Here is a 27,677-nt window from a genome sequence, read left to right as displayed (position 1 = left end):
GCTAGAAACAATGGTAAAATGAACTGGTTGGTGTATTACATTCATCGATATTGGAGAATAACATGGGTGTTGTTGTTTGTAATGTTGTTTTATACATACCTCATTCTACACATATTTGACGGACCATTGTATCAGTTGGCATATGAAGGAGGAAGAAAGAACTGCAAAGATTATTGGTGGACGAATATTCTGTATATAAACAACTTGTACCCTTTTCCTGGTGTTAACGGTCCAGTAAGTATAATGTGTATTTGGGACTGACAGTCGCACTTCAAAATTATGTGAAACTCACAGAATAAGCTTAAAACATAAAATATTATTTTGAATATTTTTAGAAAGGGCATTCAGTGAGTCCTGTCTAGTTTTAGTGAGGGCATTAAGTGAGTCTCGTTTACTTTTAGTAAGGGCATTCAGCGAGTCCTGTCTAGTTTTAGTGATGGCATTCAGTGGGTTCTGTCTAGTTTTATTGAGGGCATTAAGTGAGTCCTGTCTACTTTTAGTAAGGGCATTCAGCGAGTCCTGTCTAGTTTTATTGAAGGCATTCAGCGAGTCCTGTCTACTTTTATTGAGGGTATTCAGTGAATCCTGTCTACTTTTAGTGATGGCATTCAGTGGGTCCTGTCTAGTTTTAGTGAGGGCATTCAGTGAGTCCTGTCTACTTTCAGTAAGGGCATTCAGCGAGTCCTGTCTAGTTTTAGTGAGGGCATTCAGTGAGTCCTGTCTAGTTTTAATGAGGGCATTCAGTGAGTCTCGTCTACTTTTAGTGAGGGCATTCAGTGAGTCCTGTCTACTTTTAGTAAGGGCATTCAGCGAGTCCTGTCTAGTTTTAGTGAGGGCATTCAGTGAGTCCTGTCTAGTTTCATTGAGGGCATTCAGTGAGTCTCGTCTACTTTTAGTGAGGGCATTCAGCGACTCATGTCTAGTTTTAGTGAGGGCATTCAGTGAGTCTTGTCTACTTTTAGTGAGGGCATTCAGTGAGTCCTGTCTAGTTTTATTGAGGGCATTCAGTGAGTCTCGTCTACTTTTAGTAAGGGCATTCAGCGAGTCCTGTCTAGTTTTAGTGAGGGCATTCAGTGAGTCCTGTCTAGTTTTATTGACGACATTCAGTGAGTCCTGTCTAGTTTTATTGAGGGCATTCAGTGAGTCCTGTCTAGTTTTAGTGAGGGCATTCAGTGAGTCCTGTCTAGTTTTATTGACGACATTCAGTGAATTCTGTCTATTTTTAGTGAGGACTTTTAGTGAGTCCTGTCTACTTTTAGTGAGAACATTTAGTGAGTCCTGTCCACTTTTAGTGATGGCATTCAGTGAGTCCTGTCTACTTTTATTGAGGGCATTTAGTAAGTCCTGTCTAGTTGTATTGAGGACATTCAGTGAGTCCTGTCTAGTTGTATTGAGGACATTCAGTGAGTCCTGTCTAGTTTTATTGAGGGCATTCAGTCAGTCCTGTCTACTTTTAGTAAGGGCATTCAGCGAGTCCTGTCTACTTTTAGTGAGGGCATTCAGTGAGTTCTGTCTAGTTTTATTGAGGGCATTCAGTGAGTCTCGTCTACTTTTAGTAAGGGCATTCAGCGAGTGCTGTCTAGTTTTAGTGAGAGCATTCAGCGAGTCCTGTCTAGTTTTATTGAGGGCATTCAGTGAGTCTCGTCTACTTTTAGTAAGGGCATTCAGCGAGTCCTGTCTAGTTTTAGTGAGGGCATTCAGTGAGTCTTGTCTAGTTTTAGTGAGGGCATTCAGTGAGTCCTGTCTAGTTTTAGTGATGGCATTCAGTGAGTCTCGTCTACTTTTAGTGAGGGCATTCAGTGAGTCCTGTCTAGTTTTAGTGAGGGCATTCAGTGAGTCCTGTCTAGTTTTATTGACGACATTCAGTGAATCCTGTCTACTTTTAATGATGGCATTCAGTGAGTCCTGTCTATTTTTAGTGAGAACATTCAGTGAGTCCTGTCTATTTTTAGTGAGGACTTTTAGTGAGTCCTGTCTACTTTTAGTGAGAACATTTAGTGAGTCCTGTCCACTTTTAGTGATGGCATTCAGTGAGTCCTGTCTACTTTTAGTGATGGCATTTAGTGAGTCCTGTCTAGTTGTATTGAGGACATTCAGTGAGTCCTGTCTAGTTGTATTGAGGACATTCAGTGAGTCCTGTCTAGTTTTATTGAGCGCATCTAGTGAGTCCTGCCTCGTTTTATTGAGGGTATTCACGCGAGTTCCGTCTACTTTTAGTAAGGGCATTCAGTGAGCCCTGTCTAGTTTTAGTGATGGCATTCAGTGAGTCCCGTCTACTTTTAGTGAGGGCATTTAGTGAGTCCTGTCTCGTTTTATTGGGGGCATTCAGTGAGTCCCGTCTACTTTTAGTAAGGGCATTCAGTGAGTCCTGTCTAGTTTTATTTAGGGCATTCAGTGAGTCCTGTCTAGTTTTAGTGATGGCATTCAGTGAGTCCTGTCTACTTTTAGTGATGGCATTCAGTGAGTCCTGTCTACTTTTAGTGAGGGCATTTAGTGAGTCCTGTCTCGTTTTATTGGGGGCATTCAGTGAGTCCTGTATACTTTTAGTAAGGGCATTCAGTGAGTCCTATCTAGTTTTAGTGATGGCATTCAGTGAGTCCTGTCTACTTTTAGTGAGTTCTGTCAGCAATTATGTACGAATTTCTTAACAGAAAGTGTGTTTTTTTAGCACAGCAATATGTATTTAAATAATGGTGTGTGTATATACAAGTGATTACAAAAGTATAGAAAATTCCTTGAACCCTTCATGACAATAATGAGATTTGACTCGTTTAAACGAATAAAACTTGGAATTTAATAGACTGAATCACAGTTCCTCTAGAGGGACTGTGACTGGATCTATGAATGTGATCAGTAATGCCAGATTTAGTGTATTTTTCTGTACGTAGTGTATTGGATGGGTGTGGTATCTGGCATGTGATATGCAGTTCTATTGGCTCAGTCCACCAATACTTATTCTGCTTTACAGGTACTTCATTTTGATTTTCTTCTTTATTTGCCCTGATTACAAAGCACAATTTACAATGTTCAGTTATCGTCTCAAATAAGCTACTCATTGACAAACAAATAAAAATAAAAGACCCAAACCTAGATAGATTGGCTGTGACTAGTGTTCAGTGTTTGTCTCAAACAAACTAACAATCTAAACAAAGAAGAAAAAAACATTCATATATAAAAGATGGACTTCCGGTTATTCTTACCTAATTTACATAGCAATAAAACAACTATCAACCACTCAAGTCCTTTTGTTTTACAGGTCTTGGAAATTGGGCATGGGGTTGATCGCATTGCTGTGTGTGGCGTGTTGGTGTGTCGTCGCTTTTATTGCTACATACTTCGGAGAAGTTGCTTCAATGTTTCAAGAGTAAAGTTTTTATAATATTTCATTTCATTCAGTCGATTTGGCCAAAATAACAACACATGTTGTCATATGATAAGAGAACGCACATATACCTGCATGGTCGTTTTCAGATTCTTACAAATTGGTGCATTGAAAATAAATGCATTTTTTCTGTGGTTCGAGTGTTCGAGTATATGAACTAGCATATTGTTTCACTCACTTTCTAAGGAGGTACAATGATAACATAGAAGATGCTAATGGTATTGACGTTATATATGGGAAAACATACACAAGGTGGCCTGTGTACATGGTTGGCATGGTTACAGGATATATACTCTATAGATTGGAGGGGGAAAAATTCAAAATGAGATTGGTAAGTAATGACAGTATTGAGAGGTTAGCACTGTATGACAAAAATGCATAATTACATATGATTAACACGAATTTAATTATGAAACTTTGAGAAGCTATACCCCCAATAATAGATGATAATTAGTCGAAAAAAATGGTTTATCATTTTGAAATAAATCCATTTATGTGATACTGTAAAGGGGGTAATTATTCACTGGGTTTTAATTTAGCTTATTTCGCTGACTAGAATATGCGCTAAATTAAAACCCAGTGAATGTGTAAAATTTAGCAGAGAACACATTATCTAAATGACGAAACCGTGAATTTAAAACCCACTGAATATGCCTGAAATGGTAAATCAGTGAAATTTAAACCCAGTGAAAATTAGTCATTTTACAGTATTCAATTTAATTGAAATGTGTCAGCAATTATAATAGTTCTTATTTCTATTCTCCGAATGGAAGGCATATGTAGTTAGTGGTTGGTGTGCAGCCATTGCTACAGGATTGGCTATTATCTATGGTTTATGGTACACAGTAGAAGGACACTATATGCCACAATGGTTAGCCGTGTTATATCTCACACTTAGTCGTCCAGCATGGGCTGTAGCATTGGGTTGGATGACAATAGCATGTGTCACAGGATATGGAGGTAATAAATTCATCATTACATAGCCAGGTAAACATTATACATCTATTGATTTGCCATGCGAGCAAGAGCGATCATTTTTCGGGAGTTCGGTAAGGAATTTGTACTATTTGACTCAAGAGTTTGATGGGCAACTTGCAAAGTTCAGCCCAGAAGTCAGCTGGGCAACCTGCACAATCTGGCCCTGGAGTTCGGTTGGCATTTTGCACTGCTTGGCTCAGGTGTTTGATGGGTAACTTTCACAACTCGGCATAGGAATTCAATAATGGATATTCCGCCAACTGCGGGATCGCGCGAGAGTGAGATTACGCCATAGCAACGGTTGCTGGCAGGTCAAGCTTTAGAACAAAATGGCGTCGTGACATGTAGACCACACACGCGACTCGGCAATATTTAGAACTGATTTTCGCTATTAATTGATTATGGATGCTTTTGAAAAGCTCACAGTCCCGAGGCTAAAAGACTTTCTTCGCAAATTTGGCGTGTCCACTGCAAATTATAGAAAGAATATTTTAGTTTCGCTGGCAAAAGCAGTCCACAGTTTAGGGCTAGACGAAGACCCGGATATGACAAGACGCGATCCAAAAAGGGACGTCAGTGACCGACTAAAACAGCTAGGATGTGATTTTACAGACCCTCTTACCCTCCCCGGTTACAGTACTGACTTTTCAGATGTTCCTGACTTTGGTTTGAGCGATGTTTTAATTATCTTATGTGCCACAGGTCTGACTATGACCGGTAGAAGCTCCGAGCATACAAATCATTTGAAGACTACAAACTACCCTGTGGAATTTTGAAAGTTTTTAAACGACCAATTGCTCTCTCAACATGAATGCGTGCACTGGCAATTCGCCTTGTCTTGGGTACTGCTGCACTGCTGAGTTGCTTTCCAAAATCAAATGGGGGAATGTTCAAAGTGGCTCCTTGAAAGGCAAGTAGGTCACGTATCAAAAATCCCCGATCAGCCATAATATCATCACCTGTCTTCACTTTGTCCAAAAAACCACTATCTTTCACAATCTGCTTGTCAGACACTGATCCAGTCCACAAATCAGACACAAAGGTAAAAGCTCCACTGGGTGAAATTGCTACAAGTGCCTTGAATGTATTGTGGTGCTTATAAGATGACCAGGTAATCCTTTGTGAAATCTGTGCAGTCAATAATGGCCACAGTTCTTTTGAAGTGTCGAAATGCTGCTGGCAGAGATGCTCTTACTTGGTCTTGTGTGACCATTACCACCAACAAAATGTAAAGAACACACGTACGTGTCTTGTTTGATTCAATGTCTTCCGAAGTCGTCACCACGAGAACACGCACTGATCCACCGATCACATTTTTCCGGTTGACGTTTCGGCTTCGGAAAACGTGCAAAAAACACTCCATTCATGTAATCCTTCTTTTCAAACCTCGAATCACTCTTACATTCGTCATACGCACAACGTTTAACTCCCATTGATGCTTTAAATGCCGATACTGTTGAGTGATTGTTGTTTACAACACTGCAATCAATATGGTTGCCACCGTCGTGAATGAAAAGCTTGACCTTTGTCGCCCGGTTGCTAAGTGCGTGATTTAGATCACACGAGATTTCGTATGATCTCGCTTAACGCGGAATATGGCTTATCGGTAAATTGTATTGTTTAGCCCAGAGGTTTGTCGGGAAACTCGCACAGTTTAACCAATGATTTGGTTGTGTAATTTGCACACTTTTGGGAATTGGGTGGGTAATTTGCACCGTTGTTAAACTTGCACAGTTCGGCCAGGAGTTTGATGGGTGAATTATACTGTTCTACTAATGAGTTTTTTTGGGTAACTTGTTCAGTTTGGCCAACAATCACAATTTTGCCAAGGATTTCGGTAGGAAACTTGCAAAATAGTTCAGCCCAGCAGTTATATGGGTGACTTGTTCGATCCAGGACTTGCGCATTGCGGTCTATGAGTTAGTTTGGCCAGGGCAAAATATCACAGTTTAAGCAAATATTACAGTTGGTTACTTGCTCTGTTCGTTTTAGAAGTTCAACTTCAACTTCACGTTAGAGCACAGGCTTGCAAGAACCAAGAATGGCGCAGTCGAGGCGATTAATTTGTTTTTGTAGTTTAAATAAAATAAAAAGAAGACGTCGGCTGATTGTAGCAACCGATTTTTTTTAATTCTATGACTAGAAACTATATTAAAATAAAACCTACGTTTTACAGTTCCTATGCTTATATTATTAAGGCTTTCTTGGCTGGCTTGGGTATTTGGAAGCCACATGGACTACCCAACGTGCAGCCTTCAAGTTCCGGTGTCCTGAATTTAGGACCATGTGTTGTGTAAAGTGTCTTAGGGCCAGAGAATCATGGAAGCCTTTACGCCTAAACTGATAAATTTGATGTCTGGCACTATCGTATTTGTATCAATAGCGTAATTCATATTGCGGTATCTTTGCACAAAATGTTTTCCAACAAGAAACAATACATAATAATCACATGATTTTATCCTCCAGGTCCAGTCAACGCTATTCTGTCATGGAAGATTTGGATACCACTGTCACGACTCACGTTCAGTGCGTACATGATACATCTTCCTGTCATTGCCATGGGATACATGAGCCGTGATAGGTTGTTATTCTATGACGTATACAATCTGGTGAGTGAATTCATTCGTGATAGGTTGTTATTCTATGACGTATACAATCTGGTGAGTGAATTCATTCGTGATAGGTTGTTATTCTATGACGTATACAATCTGGTGAGTGAATTCATTCGTGATAGGTTGTTATTCTATGACATATACAATCTGGTGAGTGAATTCATTCGTGATAGATTGTTATTCTATGACGTATACAATCTGATGAGTGAATTCATTCGTGATAGATTGTTATTCTATGACGTATACAATCTGGTGAGTAAATTCACCCAAGACCAATTCTAAATTTGTTTTCAAAGTGCACTTCATAAAAGGCGATGGTCGTGGATTTAGGTTGATTTTCTAATGCAAGTTTTGATTTAGATGGGAGTGTTCACTATATACCAAGATTTTGATCATGAATATTCATAGATGCGTTAGTCTTCCATCTGTTCACCATTTTTGGTCGTATGGGACCCATATATCACTTGGCAAGATGACCACGGCTTTTTAATCTAGACAGTACTTACTTAATATGATGATGTATTCTATGTATATTTATACTTAAAAATGTCCACCCCTACATGTATTTAGATTAGCCATATTTGCCGAGTTCATGGTAAATTATATTTGTATATTGAAAATACCCAGATTCTGCTAATTTTGACATGTATTTTGGACTGTGTTACATTCACTTGTTAAGCATATGATAACGAAAATATATTTTATAAATATCGCATTATAATGTCACTCTACAACTAGATATTCCATACAGAAGTATGTAAAACAGGGGGAAAGCGGCAACTCAGCTGAGATTATGTTCTTACTTAAAGCGTGGTAGCTGTCGCGGGTCTCATATAAACAAAGATGGCGACTTTGACTGTACAAACTGAGACGTTTCCAAGCTTTTAATTAAGTAATTTTCATGTTATTGGAAGGCATCGAAGGTGTCACCAGCGGTAATCAGTGCAAGTCGCGTCCAGGTCAAACCACATACTTGCAATTTCCATTTGAAGAGCGATTGCGTGAAAATCAATGTTTATCAACACAAATGTGGCACGTGCGCAGCGCAACGACTACCGCGCTTTAAAAGTGTGAGTGAAATGAAATTAGAATCCGGCCTACACTTTATTGGGTTCGTTGCTGGTGGCATGAACACAGTTTTACTGTACCAGGAGCGACAAACAAAAAAAAAACACAAAATAAAATGCTCTCTAAATTCTCATTTGCAGGTTTATTTGGTACTTGGGGGAATCCTTTTGACGTTTACCGTGGCGTTTGCAATATCGGTATTTTTAGAAAACCCGACCATTGGCTGGGAGAAAATAGTATTGAAAAGGAAGAAATGAATACAAAGAGCTCAACATAAAATTTTATTTATAATGTAGATTGAAACCAAAAATTATCTGATTGTAATATTCTTGTAATTATTTACCTCTTATTTGCTTGATTTGAATCATTAGTGACGCGTGTTTCGTAACACCCTTGTGTTATATCAGGCCAGCTCAGGTTATAGTACGTCTCTTTTAATGTTATTAAAACACAGTTGGTTTTGAAAAACTTGTGCATGAGAAGTCACAGTTTGACATTTAAAAATATGTAAATTGAAGGTGTTAACATCTTGTATGTAATCTGGCTTACATATTTACAACATAGCTAATATAACTGTTTTAGGTGTACATGAATCTCCCCATCTAATATAACCAAGCTCTGTTTGTAACTTGAGCTAGAAATGGTACATGAAAAAAAAAAATATGTATTTGACCAGTCAGCGTATATACAAACACGGTATATTTATTTTGAATTTGCTTTCCCTAGATGAGTAAATTATTGAAATTAATGCTGATATTTTGTTTACCTTGAACATGAAATCAATAATTATTAAAGAAAATACGTCTCAAGAATATGAAATAGATATCAGGCTTCTTCAACAATAGAGACACTTATTCTTATTGTTTTGTATTTTCAGTCATCCATTTGTTTACATTTATAGATAATCTGATGTAAATGATGGTACCACTAGGATCATACATAAATACTCTTTTCTGACAATAAATTAGTGCAATAGAATACATAATCTTTTAGAAACTACATTGTTTCTGTAATCAAGCCTAAGAAAACCACATATGAATTGGAGAAGACCCACAAATAGAATAGATGAGTCTATGTATATGGTTCCTTGATATAAGATATATGGTTCCTTGATATAAGATATATGGTTCCTTGAAATGTAGATATATACATACTCCCAAGATATACGCTATGTAGTCCCCTGATACATAGATGTATAGCCCCCCCCCCCCCCCCCACACACACACACACACCAGATATGATATGATATGATATATTACTAATTTTAATATAAAATAGGTACACCTGTTGTTTAGTATAATGGATCCCCACGGTTGCCAATAACATCTACCTCACGCCTCGTACATACATATACATCGCTCAAAGTGAGCTTTCGCCTATTATGGGTTGGCTGGTCGTTCATCATTGTTTTGGAAAAGTTCTCATTTTGGTTTCCGGAGATATCTGAGTAGAAGATATGCAATAAGTCTGAAAGTGATAGCAACAGCAACAAGAATGGCCACATTAAACCAAACTGGGAGATAAACTTGATAGAAATCAAGTATTGACTGTGGTTGAATTTCAACGATGTTGCTTCCATTGTAGAAGAGATTACACTCCTCATAGTTTGAATATTCCATGTTGCATCTGAAAAAAGATAAGTTCAAAAATTAGTGTGCAAGTGGAGAATGGAGCCAAGTTAAAAATATTTACAACTAATTATTCATTTAATATTAATTGTAATATTAACTTTTACTGAAAATTTAGGTTTTTACAAAATAAAATATATGTAAACGTTATATGGTTTACATTTTCGATTTTCACTGAGTACCGGTATACCTCTTCTGTGTCTATATAAATGCAATATGCAGTAAAAACCTGACTTAATCTAAAATCAAAGTTAAACTGTAAATAGCTCTCGTGTGATCAAAGCATGTATTATATAGGTATAGGCTTTGCCTAATAAGTGAATGTAATTTCATGTAGGTCAATCCATCAATAAAATTGATCAAGATGTCTGAGAATCTATGACATACTGTATATGGAAACATATGATTTTGATATGGGCATTTTGAAAAACATGCAAGGACACTATACTTGTAAACAAAGGGCACTAATGAGGCACTCTATGAATGAGGTATTTCTAGAGGTCGGGGTTTGTCTAGTCTGTAGTTGAATAATTTTTGCTTTGATTTTCTTATGGGTTTTTTTCCCAATGCGACTTAATTTCACTTGTTTTTTTTTAATTCTTGGTAATTAGTGTCATTAGCGATGGAGTAGTAAAAACCGCAATTAACCTCAGTGCAGCAAATCAGGATAGATCTTCTAGACGCAAAATCTGCTAAATTAAACCTACGTGAACATGTAAAGTAACAACAGATTGTTTCCTTGACAGATTCTTGAAATTAAATCATCAAAATAGTACAACTAAAAAGTCTGTACAACATACCTAGAACAGATAAATAAAAACATTGTAGTTTAATGTTCGTCCGGACTTTGAGCCCTTGAAAGTAAGTGATCCAGCCCTTACATATGCCAACGATTGAAATCTTGTTTACTTGCTATCAAATTATCACTCAAAAAAAAAATATTTCACTTGTGAGACGTGCTTTTGATACAAACCGAAGATCGCGATCGACCCTACACAAAACTACCGCCATTTTGTCTTCGGAAAGGGTACTGCCTTTTCGTCAAACTGAAAAAATGGCCGCATCACTTTTGTAACTGCGCATGCGTACTCCCCATACTCTCATACATTTGATGTTTTTAGATGCTGTATCTGCTCAAATAACATCAATCATGATATAATAAATCATTATGAAATATTACCATTTTTTTTTTTTGCGACAGAATACGTTATTGCAATATGCAAATTAGGCTACTCACTCGAGTCAAATATTTGTTAAGAAACTTTAAAGACTCTAAGTTATAAATTAACAAGCCATGCATGGCACAGTCCCTGTTAGTTATCAAATTTAAGATAAATAGTTTTGTTTATAGTAATATGCCTGGAATATAACCATGTCAGGAATATGATTTTTTAACATTAAAATTGACATTTGACATTGTCCATATTGAGAGATATTGCTCTGGAACAGCATTCAAAATCAGCCATTTTGAATACATGTATAACAAATATATAAAATTTAAATATAATCAGTCAAAGCATTTCAGAGATATGGCTCTAGAAGCCCAATCATTAAAACAAAATGGCCGCCATCCAATCTGAAAAATAAAATGAAGTGCATCAGGAACCCGTAATGTCTAATGTATGTACCAAGTTTGAATGAAATCCATCCAGAAATGCCAGAAATGCTTGATATTTGATGATTTGTTAACACAAAAATGACCACCATTCAGCCATTTTGAATAGGATCGTCAAACCAATATATCTGTATATTCAACATGATGTATAATGAATATTTAAAATTTGAATATAATCAGCTAAAACAAGTCTGAGATATGGAAGCCTAGAAGCCCATTCATTAAAACAAAATGGCCGCCAGACAGCCATTTTGAATCCGATCTGAAAAATAAATGATGTGCATTAGGAACCTGTAATGTCTAATATATGTACCAAGTTTGACTGAAATCCATCCATAAATGCCAGAAATGCTTGATATTTGATGATTTTTTAGCACAAAAATGGCCACCAGTTGGCCATTTTGAATAGGATCATCAAACCAATATATCTGTCTATCTATGACATGATGTATAATGAATATTTAAAATTTGAACATAATCAGTGAAAGCAAGTCATTGTCAATGACATTTCCCCGTTCCGTTCAGTTCATATTTGAGTGACATATACATTCAAAGCAGATCATGACCGAAATGCACCTGCATATGTACAACACATTGTACTAAATCTGAACAAAATCCATCCATGCATGACTGAGATCTGGTTCCGGAATTGTGAAAATACGTGATTTTGATGCATTTTCGGCCTTAAAATGGCCATCATACAGCTATTGTTAAACGGATTATGAAACAAATGCACATATCTATTTGTGTGTGAAGTTTGAACTTGATCAATCCAGACATGTCTCGGATACGGATCCAGAACTGAATTCTTTAAAACAAAATGGCCGCCAGTCGGCCGTTTCGAACTTGATCCGGAAAAAAAAAATGACGTGCATCAAGGTCCTATTATGTTTAATGTATGTACCAAATTTGACTGAAGTTCGTCCATGCATAACTGAGATCCGGGTCCGGAATGGTGAAAATGTGCGATTTCATTGCATTTTCGGCCTTAAAGCAACCGCCATTTGGCTATCGTTAATGAGCTCATGAAACAAATGCACATACATATTTGTGACATGATGTACCTTGTGTGTGTGAAGTTTGAACTCGATCAATCCAAGCATGTCTCAGATACGGATCCAGAACTGAATTCTTTAAAACGAAATGGCCGCCAGTCGGCCATTTCAAACCCGATCCAAAAAAAAAATGACGTGCATCAAGGTCCCATTATGTTTAATGTATGTACCAAATTTGAACGAAATCCGTCCATGCATAACTGAGATCTGGGTCCGGAATGGTGAAAATGTGTGATTTTGATGCATTTTCGGCCTTAAAGCAACCGCCATTTGGCTATCGTTAATGAGCTCATGAAACAAATGCACATACATATTTGTGACATGATGTACCTTGTGTGTGTGAAGTTTGAACTCGATCAATCCAAGCATGTCTCAGATACGGATCCAGAACTGAATTCTTTAAAACAAAATGGCCGCCAGTCGGCCATTTCAAACCCGATCCAAAAAAAAAATGACGTGCATCAAGGTCCCATTATGTTTAATGTATGTACCAAATTTGAACGAAATCCGTCCATGCATAACTGAGATCTGGGTCCGGAATGGTGAAAATGTGTGATTTTGATGCATTTTCGGCCTTAAAGTGGCCGCTATTCGGCTATCGTTAATCGGATCATGAAAAAATGCATGTGCATATGTCCCATATAATGTGTGATGTATGAGTGAAGTTTGAACATAATCGGTCCATGCATGTTTGAGATACAGGTGATCATGGACGCACGCACACAGGGCAAAACATAAGTCCCCGTTTTCGGACAACGTCCGAACGGGGACTAACAAAATGGCCGCCAGTTGGCCATTTTGAATCTTATCTGAAAAACAACATTATTTGCATCAAGGTCTCATAATGTCTAATGTATATACCAAGTTTGAACAAAATCCATCTGTAAATAGCCGAGAAATACTTGATTTTTAGAATTGACATGCATATGTATAATATGATGTATGTGTGAAGTTTGATTGTGATTGGTCCAGGCATTTCTAAGATACAGATACTGCATCTGAATGGGGACTAATTAATATGCATGGAATTGCACCAAAATCTAATCAGCGCATCTACTCATCATATACCGTATTAGCTGTGTGCCAAATTTCATTTGAATTGAAATTGTAGATCTTGAGTTACCAGTGGAACAAATTTTAGTCACAGAGTCACAGACACCGATACCACATAAGCTCCATTTCACGAGAGCTAAAAACTGTGAAAACAAGAAATGGCTACATCTGTTAAACCTGTTTAAGCCAAACATCAATATAGTAAAACCAGTCTAAACTAAACACCAATATAGTAAAACCTGTCTAAACCAAACAACAATATAGTAAAACCTGTCTAAACCAAACAACAATATAGTAAAACCTGTCTAAACTAAACACCAATATAGTAAAACCTGTCTAAATTCAACACCAAATCAGTGAAACCTGTCTAAACCAAACATCAATATAGTAAAACCTGTCTAAACCAAACACCAATATAGTAAAACCTGTCTCAACCAAACACCAATATAGTAAAACCTGTCTAAACCAAACACTAATATAGTAAAACCTGCAGTGTTCTCCCCAGGCCTTTCAAGCACTGCGGGCCCGCGTCGCTTAGACAAACAGCCCCGTCGCTTTTGTTTCGCCCGCGATCCTTGAAATCCTGCCCGCGATGCTTATTCACGTTGTATTGTTTACAAGTGTCAGCCTCGTCTAGCACATCTTTAAAACAATAACATGCATATGTATTGATCGTAAAGTAATCCCGCCTTTGTACATAGTTAGCCTTACAAAAACAGTGATAAAAACGCAAGTCTACAAGAAGTTACCAAGTCTATCAAGGGTGCGGAGCTGGCAAACCCAAAATACTAGGGTAGTAATAATTTGCCCATTGCGTCGGGATGGTCTATCCCGAGTTGCTGCACTGCGATTAATTGCGTTTTTACTACTTCATCGCCAGTGACACTAATTACCAAGAATTAAAAAAACAAGTGAAATTAAGTCGCATCGAAAAAAAAAAAACTGTAAATAAATCGAAGTGAAAATTATTCAACTGCAGACGAGACGGACGAGGAAAAACGAACCCTGACCTCTAGAAATACCTCATTCATAGTGCGTCATTACCGAGGAACGCCACCCTAAGGCGACGTAACGCATGTAGTGACATCACAACCGATGCATGCTGGGTCACAACGGAGATTTTGATTGAGGTAACAGAGATGGCGGCGCAGAGTGCATGTTTTTCCGCGATGTTTAAAAACAACATTTCGTTGGCGATTTTGATGCAATTTCTAAGTTAATCATCAATGAATCGTTTTAATTAAGCAAACATTCAAGTTTGTGTATTTTTAAACAAAAAAGTCAGGGACCGATGATCGCAACAGCAGCGGTGAATACCCGTTCAACGCAATGCCCTCAGCTGACAATGTTACGGTGATCGTAGCGTTACACAAATAATAGATAGATCAATGAAAAATCGCTGACTTTAGTTTTGAAATGCCGTTGTAGAAAAAAATGTCATTATTGATTTATTAATTTCTTCATACAGATTTTACAAATTTAACAAACAAACCCCCCCCCCCCCCGTGTCGTATGAACTGACAGTAACATTGGCACTAAAACTGACTGTACTTGTACACAAAATAATGATGAATCAGTTACCTCCACGGATAAACAATACATTTTCTGACTGGCTATAAGTATTTCCATTTCTTTCCTGTTCTATTTCAAACTGTATTTGACTTGATGCACACATAAAACACAATGAATGTAAATGATAAAAAATATATGAGATATGTATCTCTTCTTTATTTCAGTTATAATGTTTGTTGGGGAAACTAATTATTATGCAAATAAGATGTATTGTTATGTAAATTAGCCGCGATGCTTGGCTTAGAGTCTGGGGAGATCACTGACCTGTCTAAACACCAATATAGTAAAACCTGTCTGAATTATACACCAATATAGTAAAACCTGTCTCAACCAAACACCAATATAGTAAAACCTGTCTGAACCAAACATCAATATAGTAAAACCTGTCTAAACTAAACACCAATATAGTAAAAGATGTCTAAACTAAACACCAATATAGTAAAACCTGTCTAAACTAAACACCAATATAGTAAAACCTGTCTAAACCAAACACATATATATTAAAACCTGTCGAAACCAAACACCAATATAGTAAAACCTGTCTCAACCAAACACCAATATAGTAAAACCTGTCTCAACCAAACACCAATATAGTAAAACCTGTCTAAACCAAACACCAATATAGTAAAACCTGTCTCAACCAAACACCAATATAGTAAAACCTGTCTAAACCAAACACCAATATAGTAAAACCTGTCTAAACACCAATATAGTAAAACCTGTCTAAACTAAACACCAATATAGTAAAACCTGTCTCAACCAAACACCAATATAGTAAAACCTGTCTAAACCAAACACCAATATAGTAAAACCTGTCTAAACCAAACACCAATATAGTAAAACCTGTCTAAATTCAACACCAAATCAGTGAAACCTGTCTAAACCAAACATCAATATAGTAAAACCTGTCTAAACCAAACACCAATATAGTAAAACCTGTCTAAACACCAATATAGTAAAACCTGTCTAAACTAAACACCAATATAGTAAAACCTGTCTAAACCAAACACCAATATAGTAAAACCTGTCTAAACCAAACACCAATATAGTAAAACCTGTCTAAACACCAATATAGTAAAACCTGTCTAAACACCAATATAGTAAAACCTGTCTGAACTAAACATCAATATCGTAAAACCTGTCTAAACCAAACACCAATATAGTAAAACCTGTCTAAACCAAACACCAATATAGTAAAACCTGTCTAAACCAAACACCAATATAGTAAAACCTGTCTAAACACCAATATAGTAAAACCTGTCTAAACACCAATATAGTTAAACCTGTCTAAACCAAACATCAATATAGTAAAACCTGTCTCAACCAAACACCAATATAGTAAAACCTGTCTAAACCAAACATCAATATAGTAAAACCTGTCTAAACACCAATATAGTAAAACCTGTCTCAACCAAACACCAATATAGTAAAACCTGTCTCAACCAAACACCAATATAGTAAAACCTGTCTCAACCAAACACCAATATAGTAAAACCTGTCTAAACCAAACACCAATATAGTAAAACCTGTCTGAACACCAATATAGTAAAACCTGTCTAAACTAAACACCAATATAGTAAAACCTGTCTCAACCAAACACCAATATAGTAAAACCTGTCTAAACCAAACACCAATATAGTAAAACCTGTCTAAACCAAACACCAATATAGTAAAACCTGTCTAAATTCAACACCAAATCAGTGAAACCTGTCTAAACTAAACACCAATATAGTAAAACTTGTCTAAACCAAACACCAATATAGTAAAACCTGTCTCAACCAAACACCAATATAGTAAAACCTGTCTAAACCAAACATCAATATAGTAAAACCTGTCTCAACCAAACACCAATATAGTAAAACCTGTCTAAACCAAACATCAATATAGTAAAACCTGTCTAAACACCAATATAGTAAAACCTGTCTCAACCAAACACCAATATAGTAAAACCTGTCTCAACCAAACACCAATATAGTAAAACCTGTCTCAACCAAACACCAATATAGTAAAACCTGTCTAAACCAAACACCAATATAGTAAAACCTGTCTAAACACCAATATAGTAAAACCTGTCTAAACTAAACACCAATATAGTAAAACCTGTCTCAACCAAACACCAATATAGTAAAACCTGTCTAAACCAAACACCAATATAGTAAAACCTGTCTAAACCAAACACCAATATAGTAAAACCTGTCTAAATTCAACACCAAATCAGTGAAACCTGTCTAAACTAAACACCAATATAGTAAAACTTGTCTAAACCAAACACCAATATAGTAAAACCTGTCTAAACACCAATATAGTAAAACCTGTCTAAACACCAATATAGTAAAACCTGTCTGAACTAAACATCAATATCGTAAAACCTGTCTAAACCAAACACCAATATAGTAAAACCTGTCTAAACACCAATATAGTTAAACCTGTCTAAACCAAACATCAATATAGTAAAACCTGTCTCAACCAAACATCAATATAGTAAAATCTCTCTAAACACCAATATAGTAAAACCTGTCTAAACTAAACACCAATATAGTAAAACCTGTCTAAACCAAAAACCAATATAGTAAAACCTGTCTAAACCAAACATCAATATAGTAAAACCTGTCTAAACACCAATATAATAAAACCTGTCTCAACCAAACACCAATATAGTAAAACCTGTCTAAACCAAACACCAATATAGTAAAACCTGTCTAAACCAAACACCAATATAGTAAAACCTGTCTAAACCAAACACCAATATAGTAAAACCTGTCTAAACCAAACACCAATATAGTAAAACCTGTCTAAACTAAACACCAATATAGTAAAACCTGTCTAAACACCAATATAGTAAAACCTGTCTCAACCAAACACCAATATAGTAAAACCTGTCTAAACCAAACACCAATATAGTAAAACCTGTCTAAACCAAACACCAATATAGTAAAACCTGTCTAAACTAAACACCAATATAGTAAAACCTGTCTAAACTAAACACCAATATAGTAAAACCTGTCTAAACTAAACACCAATATAGTAAAACCTGTCTAAATTCAACACCAAATCAGTGAAACCTGTCTAAACCAAACATCAATATAGTAAAACCTGTCTAAAACCAAACACCAATATAGTAAAACCTGTCTAAACATTGAGATCTTGGACATGATGCCAGGAATGAATGGAACACTAAGTCACAAGGATCTCACTCTCTCATTGAGATCTTGGAGATAATGAAAGGAATGAATGGAACGCTTAGTCACAAGGATCTCACTCTCTCATTGAAATCTTGGACATGATGAAAGGAATGAATGGAACGCAAAGTCACAAGGATCTCACTCTCTCATTGAGATCTTGGACATGATGACAGGAATGAATGGAGCACTAAGTCACAAGGATCTCACTCTCTCATTGAGATCTTGGATATGATAAAAGGAATGAATGAAACACTAAGTCTCAAGGCTCCCACTTTGTCATTGAGATATTAGGTTCATTTTAGAGTGAGGTCTAAATATTCATTTCTGTTCAGATGATAACAATTTGCATGCATTTTGTTTTCAGGTATTTTGAATGGTGAAAAAGTGAAAATTAAAAAATACAAACAATAGAAACAAATGTGTATTCAAATATCTGAGCAAGTAAACAATTTAACAGAACTTACATGAATGGTTTGTTGTTTGTGTACTCAACCTTCAACATAGAATGATACAAGTAATAACAAAAAGAGGTATACTGTGTCCATTTAAGCCAGGATGGAAAAACTGATATAAAGTATCCAGCTGTGACCATGGTGTAAATACCATATATGGTCATGAAGGTCAAACCATCTGACAAATTGTTACATAGTAGGCCAGCAGTATAACCAATAGACTGAAATTTTAAAATATGTTACAAGGTTAATTACAAAGTTAGAGCGATTACTTGAAACACATAAGTCAACTTTGTTATCACAAAATAAACCCATCATTTTTTCCTGATTTATTCAAGTACTGCAGTCAAGGGATGTCCATTAAGGTCGCGAGAAGGGTTTTGTCACGTTTTCGAATAAAACATTCTCTGTCTGTTGTCTCATTCAGAACAGTAATTTTATATCTTATATATTTCAATAGACTAAGTATAGAGGTACAAGTTCGCACAAACTGGACAGTCATTGTTTACATAATTATCACAAGACATCAAAAATGGCAAACCTTGTAAAAATGACTAAGTCCACGATTGCGAGAGCACACTGCGGAATTTCCTGGTGAAATTTACGTCCTCCATTGTCCGTAATCAAGTCCATTGAAATGTGTCCCCGGTAATCAAAAGACCTATTATTCCGATTTCTATGCAGGTTTGTTTTTTTGTCCCCAAATTAATTCATACTTGGCACCTTTAACAGACTATTATTCTGTGACAAAGCATTTTCTTTAAAAACCCAGACATATTTCGCACCATCATTATCTTTTGAACGATAACTGCGAGTTTGAATGTCCTAGTCCGAATGCACTTGATTTGGCGGCGGTCCCAATGAGTCGTACTCAGTCAAAACTTCAACTCGAGAAAAACTCGAAAAACAGTTTTGGTTAACAAAACACTGTGGATTTGCTGCATTATTATAAATATACACTAAAAATGGCCAAACATATTAACCACTGATATCATAGGTCAGATAATGAATAATTTCAAGTTTGAGCGTGAAAAATGAAGAAAACTGCTGGCATTTGAGTCCATACTCCATGAACGTTCGAGTTTCCATTGTTATGCAAACGAACGAGGGATAATCATAAACAAACATTACTGTCCCACTGTACATCCTATCAGTTTACAAACAAGCTAATCCTTCAAATGTCTCTGATCTAATAAAACGATTTTCATGGTGAAACAAAATGGCCGATGTTTGAAAAAAAAATTGCTGTTTCAGAGTGCAACACTGAGTGGCAGATTATTCTTTGCCTCGTCTGTCAACGCTTTCTTTTCTTCGCCATTGCATTAGAAAAAATGGTATTAGTAAAATAGAATAATGACTTGGAAAATAAAACGATTTAAAAGATAGTTGCGCAAAGTTACAGTACTTATTTCGCACAACTTCCCGCCCGCTTCCGCTTTCCAATCACCTTTTTCTCTCGCTTTTGCGACGGCTTGTTGAATTTGACCGGGCAATTTCCGATCGTGCACACCCTGAAATATCACCACCCGCCCGCCGGCTCGCTTTTAAAATTCGGACTCATAGAAAAATTTCCGAAGTTCACATTGTCTTATAATTGTCTTTCTGGTTTTTATGAATGTTGAACAGCTGACAAAAATACTTTTTGACCTCGATTTCGCTTGGACTGAATGTTTTATTTTAAACAATATTCTGAAGTGAAATGTATTTCAACACAAGTACGATGTCTGGGTTTTCTTTCCTGATTGTCACGATGTGTTTGGTATAATTATTGTTGCTTTCCCCCCCGAGGCAAAGACGAGCTGAAGAACCATGAAGCTAAATAGTAGTTCCATGCATGGGCTGAGTGAAAGGAAATATTTCTAAGCCTAAAATAAAACCTAATATTACACCTCTTTGTGTATTTGTTAATTTTACATATGATTTTCATGACAGTATGTCTGTAAATATCTAGAAAATCTCGTCTTTCGACCGTATCCCAATAATTTGTTTGGAATGTCGATCCCAGTTGGTTTCTCCATACTGAGTTTAGGAAGGGCGTCGATCAACACAATCAGCCGAGATAGGACAAACATTGACCCTAATCATTCATGGGGACCGTGTTCGTAATTTGTGGGCTCAAACCCCAAATAATTCAACAAGTATTATTATTATAATATATATTTTTATTTACATCGCAAAACTACAACAAAGTTAGAGTTGTTTGCGGTGAAACAGCCGTATTTAAGACGATGCAACTTCAACTAGCCATTTCTTACCTTGAAATAAAAAAATAAGAAAATTCTACGAAGCGCATCGGGGAAAATATTAATAATCATTCTTATCAATCGCTTGCTTTATTTTATTTGAATCCATGAAATTCACAAGTTTTTTGACATTTGTTGGCAGCTTCCTCGCTAAAAAAGATTGAAATTGTGGGTGTGGTTCTTTTGCGAGGTCCTGTTGATAATACGGATAAATATGGTTCTGTGACCCAGGTCGTGCTCCGATCATGTGACTTTCAGCCAATCAATGATGTTGTAACAAAGCATATTTGACGCTAATTGAAGGGTCGTCGTACTATCCAATTTCCGGCGTCGATTCACATAGTGATTTTGTGCTGTGACATGCTTCAAAATTATTCGCTGAAAAACATCAGTATATTTTGAAAAACGGGTGGAATTTGACCTCAGTTCAAAAAGAAAATACTAGGCTGAGATACATTAGAGTCTATGGAATCAGTTTTCACTGCAAGTTGGGAAATAAAGTAAACCAGAGTAGGGTCGATGATTTTCAGCCCTGAAGGACTTCCGTGTGAATCCTGAGTTTCGAATTTTTCATCGACTGGCCACTAAATATTTATGGCTATAACCAAATTTGACACGTTAATTAAAGCCCAATAAATTATTTATGCATGTTCGATTTTTTCAGTGGCCGTTTTTAGTCGAAAATATTTTTTGTGGGAACACTTTTACAGTACGTATACGGTATAGACTGAACTCATTCAAAGATCAGGACTTATTTTTGAAAATTGAATGTCAAATTTTACCAGACCGGCCGACGTGGATTTGGTATTGTTATTTTTGGAATTAATCATTAACATTTTCTCGTTTCTCTGGTCTGTCAAAATGAGTTACCTATGCTTTTTTCACATAACTGTCTCATTAAAATAATAAAAAATATTACATCTAGAACAAGCACCCAAAACACGTAACAAGAGGTTTCAGTTCAAGTGCTTTCACGATACAAGTGTTACACAACTATTAGATTGAAGTGTCATTCAGAATTTAATAACAGTTAATACTAGTTGTATGTTCGCACTTTACTATCAAAACCACCATTTCAACCACTCATGTGCCAGTGATCAGTGTTTGGGCAAGCGGTCGGTGTTTCAATGAGCGAGCGAGCGGGAAAAAAATGCGGCCAGTTTCCGGTCGGCCAATACCACATGATCGGAAATTAAGCGATAAGCGGTCGATGTAAAAGCGGAAGGTTGGGCGAAATGAGTACTGTATGCCCGGACTCTATGACCATGTTTCTCCGACGAAGTGTCGAGTGACAATAATGGACTTTAGATAAACCATAGACCCTCCAGTAGTACTGGTGGCTCTATGGATAAACACGCACTGTTTGCAACGGGAAGCTTATCACCCATTATATCAGAATCGTCAACAACAGAGTATACGGACCAGATGTTATCATTTAAACCCTTCCAAAGATAAACATTATGCAAATATCCACAAAACGGCAGTTGTAGTCTTTTCTGCTAGCATTTTAAAACACTTATTTAAGCAAATTTATTTCGCAATTTCGATCTTTTGTAAACCTGGGATGATGTATCAAGGTCTAAAGTAACCGTTTTATCAATTTTTGAAAAATCAAGAAAAAAAGTGAAAATTTCCCTTCTCGCAAATGCAAAATTGGAGAAAACAATTATGATATTCAAACAAATTTTCACAAGTTTGCTTATAAGTGAAAATATTTCTCTCCTTTCAATGAAGAGTACTAGCAACGAAAAGAAAAGATGTGTTCAAACGACTAACACCACACTTATAACTCTTAATCTATCACATTAGACCCACACATCACTGCTTGCAGCTATATTTATAAATTCTCAGTAACCAGGAAAATATTCCCAAGCAATATTACTAAAAGTTGGGATACTGTGGGTTAATGTAAACAGGGGTACTAACCTGGCCAACTAGTGAGCCCAGTAATACAAGTGCCAGTGAAAAAACAAATGCTGGTGGCCAAGTCCTGTTCAGACCACCTGCCCAGTAGATAATGACATAAGACATAGCAGGAATTAGTGTTCCTATTGGAAGTTCACTTGTCTGTTTTGCCAGGAAGTAAGCTGACAATCGATACAATCCAGATAAGCGTTCTTTGTTAATAACCACTCGTTCTCCAGGAACTGCAAGCAATAAAATGAAATGAAATGAACAATGAAAATTAACTATTATACTGCACAATACATGTACAGTTAGAGTAGATGGGTAAGGTCAATGCTACTGAGGATAATGAAGTTAGCTTTTGTCACAATATACTCATACTGCACACAAAATGTATGTATGTATAGCATGACGTGAAGTTGGAAGAAAAAAGCACTTTCTGTTTACATTAAATAAAAAGTACTTCCATGCATACATTGCCATAAACATTTGTAGAAATGTCCATCAAGTGAATTGTACTTACATTTACATGCATACATTGCCATAAACATTGGTAGAAATGTCCATCAAGTGAATTGTACTTACATTGTATACATTGCCATAAACATTGGTGGAAATGTCCATCAAGTGAATTGTACTTACATGCATACATTGCCATAACATTGGTAGAAATGTCCATCAAGTGAATTGTACTTACATGTATACATTGCCATAAACATTGGTGGAAATGTCCATCAAGTGAATTGTACTTACATGCATACATTGCCATAACATTGGTAGAAATGTCCATCAAGTGAATTGTACTTACATGTATATATTGCCATAAACATTGGTAGAAATGTCCATCAAGTGAATTGTACTTACATACATACATTGCCATAACATTGGTAGAAATGTCCATCAAGTGAATTGTACTTACATGTATACATTGCCATAAACATTGGTAGAAATGTCCATCAAGTGAATTGTACTTACATGTATACATTGCCATAAACATTGGTAGAAATGTCCATCAAGTGAATTGTACTTACATACATACATTGCCATAACATTGATAGAAATGTCCATCAAGTGAATTGTACTTACATGTATACATTGCCATAAACATTGGTAGAAATGTCCATCAAGTGAATTGTACTTGCATGTATACATTGCCATAAACATTGGTGGAAATGTCCATCAAGTGAATTGTACTTACATGTATACATTGCCATAACATTGGTAGAAATGTCCATCAAGTGAATTGTACTTATATGTATACATTGCCATAAACATTGGTAGAAATGTCCATCAAGTGAATTGTACTTATATGCATACATTGCCATAAACATTGGTAGAAATGTCCATCAAGTGAATTGTACTTACATGTATACATTGCCATAAACATTGGTAGAAATGTCCATCAAGTGAATTGTACTTACATGTATACATTGCCATAAACATTGGTAGAAATGTCCATCAAGTGAATTGTACTTACATACATACATTGCCATAACATTGGTAGAAATGTCCATCAAGTGAATTGTACTTGCATGTATACATTGCCATAAACATTGGTAGAAATGTCCATCAAGTGAATTGTACTTGCATGTATACATTGCCATAAACATTGGTGGAAATGTCCATCAAGTGAATTGTACTTACATGTATACATTGCCATAACATTGGTAGAAATGTCCATCAAGTGAATTGTACTTATATGTATACATTGCCATAAACATTGGTAGAAATGTCCATCAAGTGAATTGTACTTATATGCATACATTGCCATAAACATTGGTAGAAATGTCCATCAAGTGAATTGTACTTACATGTATACATTGCCATAAACATTGGTAGAAATGTCCATCAAGTGAATTGTACTTACATGTATACATTGCCATAAACATTGGTAGAAATGTCCATCAAGTGAATTGTACTTACATACATACATTGCCATAACATTGGTAGAAATGTCCATCAAGTGAATTGTACTTGCATGTATACATTGCCATAAACATTGGTAGAAATGTCCATCAAGTGAATTGTACTTGCATGTATACATTGCCATAAACATTGGTAGAAATGTCCTTCAAGTGAATTGTACTTACATGTATACATTGCCATAAACATTGGTAGAAATGTCCATCAAGTGAATTGTACTTACATGTATACATTGCCATAAACATTGGTAGAAATGTCCATCAAGTGAATTGTACTTACATGTATACATTGCCATAAACATTGGTAGAAATGTCCATCAAGTGAATTGTACTTACATGTATACATTGCCATAAACATTGGTAGAAATTTCCATCAAGTGAATTGTACTTACATGCATACATTTGCCATAACATTGGTAGAAATGTCCATCAAGTGAATTGTACTTACATGCATACATTGCCATAAACATTGGTAGAAATGTCCATCAAGTGAATTGTACTTACATGTATACATTGCCATAAACATTGGTGGAAATGTCCATCAAGTGAATTGTACTTACATTGTATACATTGCCATAACATTGGTAGAAATGTCCATCAAGTGAATTGTACTTATATGTATACATTGCCATAAACATTGGTAGAAATGTCCATCAAGTGAATTGTACTTATATGCATACATTGCCATAAACATTGGTAGAAATGTCCATCAAGTGAATTGTACTTACATGTATACATTGCCATAAACATTGGTAGAAATGTCCATCAAGTGAATTGTACTTACATGTATACATTGCCATAAACATTGGTAGAAATGTCCATCAAGTGAATTGTACTTACATACATACATTGCCATAACATTGGTAGAAATGTCCATCAAGTGAATTGTACTTGCATGTATACATTGCCATAAACATTGGTAGAAATGTCCATCAAGTGAATTGTACTTGCATGTATACATTGCCATAAACATTGGTGGAAATGTCCATCAAGTGAATTGTACTTACATGTATACATTGCCATAACATTGGTAGAAATGTCCATCAAGTGAATTGTACTTATATGTATACATTGCCATAAACATTGGTAGAAATGTCCATCAAGTGAATTGTACTTATATGCATACATTGCCATAAACATTGGTAGAAATGTCCATCAAGTGAATTGTACTTACATGTATACATTGCCATAAACATTGGTAGAAATGTCCATCAAGTGAATTGTACTTACATGTATACATTGCCATAAACATTGGTAGAAATGTCCATCAAGTGAATTGTACTTACATACATACATTGCCATAACATTGGTAGAAATGTCCATCAAGTGAATTGTACTTGCATGTATACATTGCCATAAACATTGGTAGAAATGTCCATCAAGTGAATTGTACTTGCATGTATACATTGCCATAAACATTGGTAGAAATGTCCTTCAAGTGAATTGTACTTACATGTATACATTGCCATAAACATTGGTAGAAATGTCCATCAAGTGAATTGTACTTACATGTATACATTGCCATAAACATTGGTAGAAATGTCCATCAAGTGAATTGTACTTACATGTATACATTGCCATAAACATTGGTAGAAATGTCCATCAAGTGAATTGTACTTACATGTATACATTGCCATAACATTGGGAGAAATGTCCATCAAGTGAATTGTACTTATATGTATACATTGCCATAAACATTGGTGGAAATGTCCATCAAGTGAATTGTACTTACATGTATACATTGCCATAAACATTGGTAGAAATTTCCATCAAGTGAATTGTACTTACATGCATACATTTGCCATAACATTGGTAGAAATGTCCATCAAGTGAATTGTACTTACATGCATACATTGCCATAAACATTGGTAGAAATGTCCATCAAGTGAATTGTACTTACATGTATACATTGCCATAAACATTGGTGGAAATGTCCATCAAGTGAATTGTACTTACATTGTATACATTGCCATAACATTGGTAGAAATGTCCATCAAGTGAATTGTACTTACATGTATACATTGCCATAACATTGGTAGAAATGTCCATCAAGTGAATTGTACTTGCATGTATACATTGCCATAAACATTGGTAGAAATGTCCTTCAAGTGAATTGTACTTACATGTATACATTGCCATAAACATTGGTAGAAATGTCCATCAAGTGAATTGTACTTACATGTATACATTGCCATAAACATTGGTAGAAATGTCCATCAAGTGAATTGTACTTACATGTATACATTGCCATAACATTGGTAGAAATGTCCATCAAGTGAATTGTACTTACATGTATACATTGCCATAAACATTGGTAGAAATGTCCATCAAGTGAATTGTACTTACATACATACATTGCCATAACATTGGTAGAAATGTCCATCAAGTGAATTGTACTTACATGTATACATTGCCATAAACATTGGTGGAAATGTCCATCAAGTGAATTGTACTTACATGTATACATTGCCATAAACATTGGTAGAAATGTCCAGTTAGTAAGCGACATGAAGATCTATAAATAGAAACAACAATAACAATGTTGATGCTGTTTTTAGTGGTGACTGAACAAAACAAAGATTCATTGTATCATCTACAAGAAATGTTAACACATCCCAGCTGAAATCCTCCATAGAGTTGATATGAATGGTATACATTAAGGGCATTTTTGCCAATTGAGCATTTTGATAATTTAGACAAAATTTTCTTTCATTTTCTGGTGTAATATGTATCACACTGTGCAGGATTTTAATAATATAGGTAAATTAGGTAGAGGGTTCTCCAAACCCGCCTATTCACATAGTTCATACCCACCATAGATTAATCACTCTGGTTCCTTTCTCTCCGCCTCAAGGACTTAGACCAACGCTATGGAAAGAGTGGGGTGGTTGGGGGGAACTGGAGTCTTTGGTGGGTATGAACTATGTGAAGCAAGAAGCCAAAATGCTGCTACGGTGGCAGAGTTCGGTGTGCCCAGGTAAGCTAGACCCCAACCCAATTTTGGGGGTAG

General features: G+C 36.0%; 2 protein-coding genes and 1 pseudogene across 2 annotated transcripts in view; 1 reads left to right on the top strand and 2 right to left on the bottom strand.

Moving 5' to 3' along the window:
* Positions 1-2,880: 2,880 nt before the first annotated feature.
* LOC102802924 (nose resistant to fluoxetine protein 6-like) lies at positions 2,881-8,508 on the top strand. Its single transcript, XM_078007495.2, has 4 exons — positions 2,881-3,713; positions 4,156-4,342; positions 6,827-6,969; positions 8,181-8,508. Exons 1-4 carry the CDS (start codon positions 3,501-3,503, stop codon positions 8,295-8,297), a joined length of 660 nt encoding a protein of 219 aa, XP_077863621.1. The 5' UTR covers positions 2,881-3,500; the 3' UTR covers positions 8,298-8,508.
* LOC146734341 (uncharacterized) lies at positions 2,973-5,857 on the bottom strand (annotated as a pseudogene).
* A 775-nt stretch (positions 8,509-9,283) lies between the features above and the next one.
* The window catches only part of LOC102801618 (uncharacterized), a 114,036-nt gene continuing 95,642 nt past the window's right edge, over positions 9,284-27,677 (bottom strand). Inside the window, exons 9-12 of the mRNA XM_085490764.1 lie at positions 27,125-27,182; positions 22,767-22,987; positions 18,610-18,818; positions 9,284-9,666 (exon numbers count right to left, since the gene is read on the bottom strand). Of these exons, the coding sequence (XP_085346890.1) occupies positions 9,462-9,666; positions 18,610-18,818; positions 22,767-22,987; positions 27,125-27,182 (693 nt within the window). The 3' untranslated portion in view covers positions 9,284-9,461. The remainder of the gene's footprint in view (positions 9,667-18,609; positions 18,819-22,766; positions 22,988-27,124; positions 27,183-27,677) is intronic.

The sequence above is a fragment of the Saccoglossus kowalevskii genome, chromosome 15 (assembly GCF_978046115.1).
Source record: "Saccoglossus kowalevskii chromosome 15, keSacKowa6.1, whole genome shotgun sequence".
In the NCBI taxonomy this organism is placed as follows: domain Eukaryota; kingdom Metazoa; phylum Hemichordata; class Enteropneusta; family Harrimaniidae; genus Saccoglossus; species Saccoglossus kowalevskii.
The sequence above is the reverse complement of the archived record's forward strand: the minus strand, read 5'-3'. Positions and strand labels throughout refer to the sequence as shown.

Bases quoted from the DNA above. Each gene is read 5' to 3' on its own strand.
- LOC102802924 (XM_078007495.2), top strand. From the start codon at position 3,501: ATGCATTTTTTCTGTGGTTCGAGTGTTCGAGTATATGAACTAGCATAT. The intron at 3,714-4,155 runs GTAAGTAATGAC...TCCGAATGGAAG, and splicing joins AAAAATTCAAAATGAGATTG to GCATATGTAGTTAGTGGTTG. The intron at 4,343-6,826 runs GTAATAAATTCA...TTTATCCTCCAG, and splicing joins ATGTGTCACAGGATATGGAG to GTCCAGTCAACGCTATTCTG.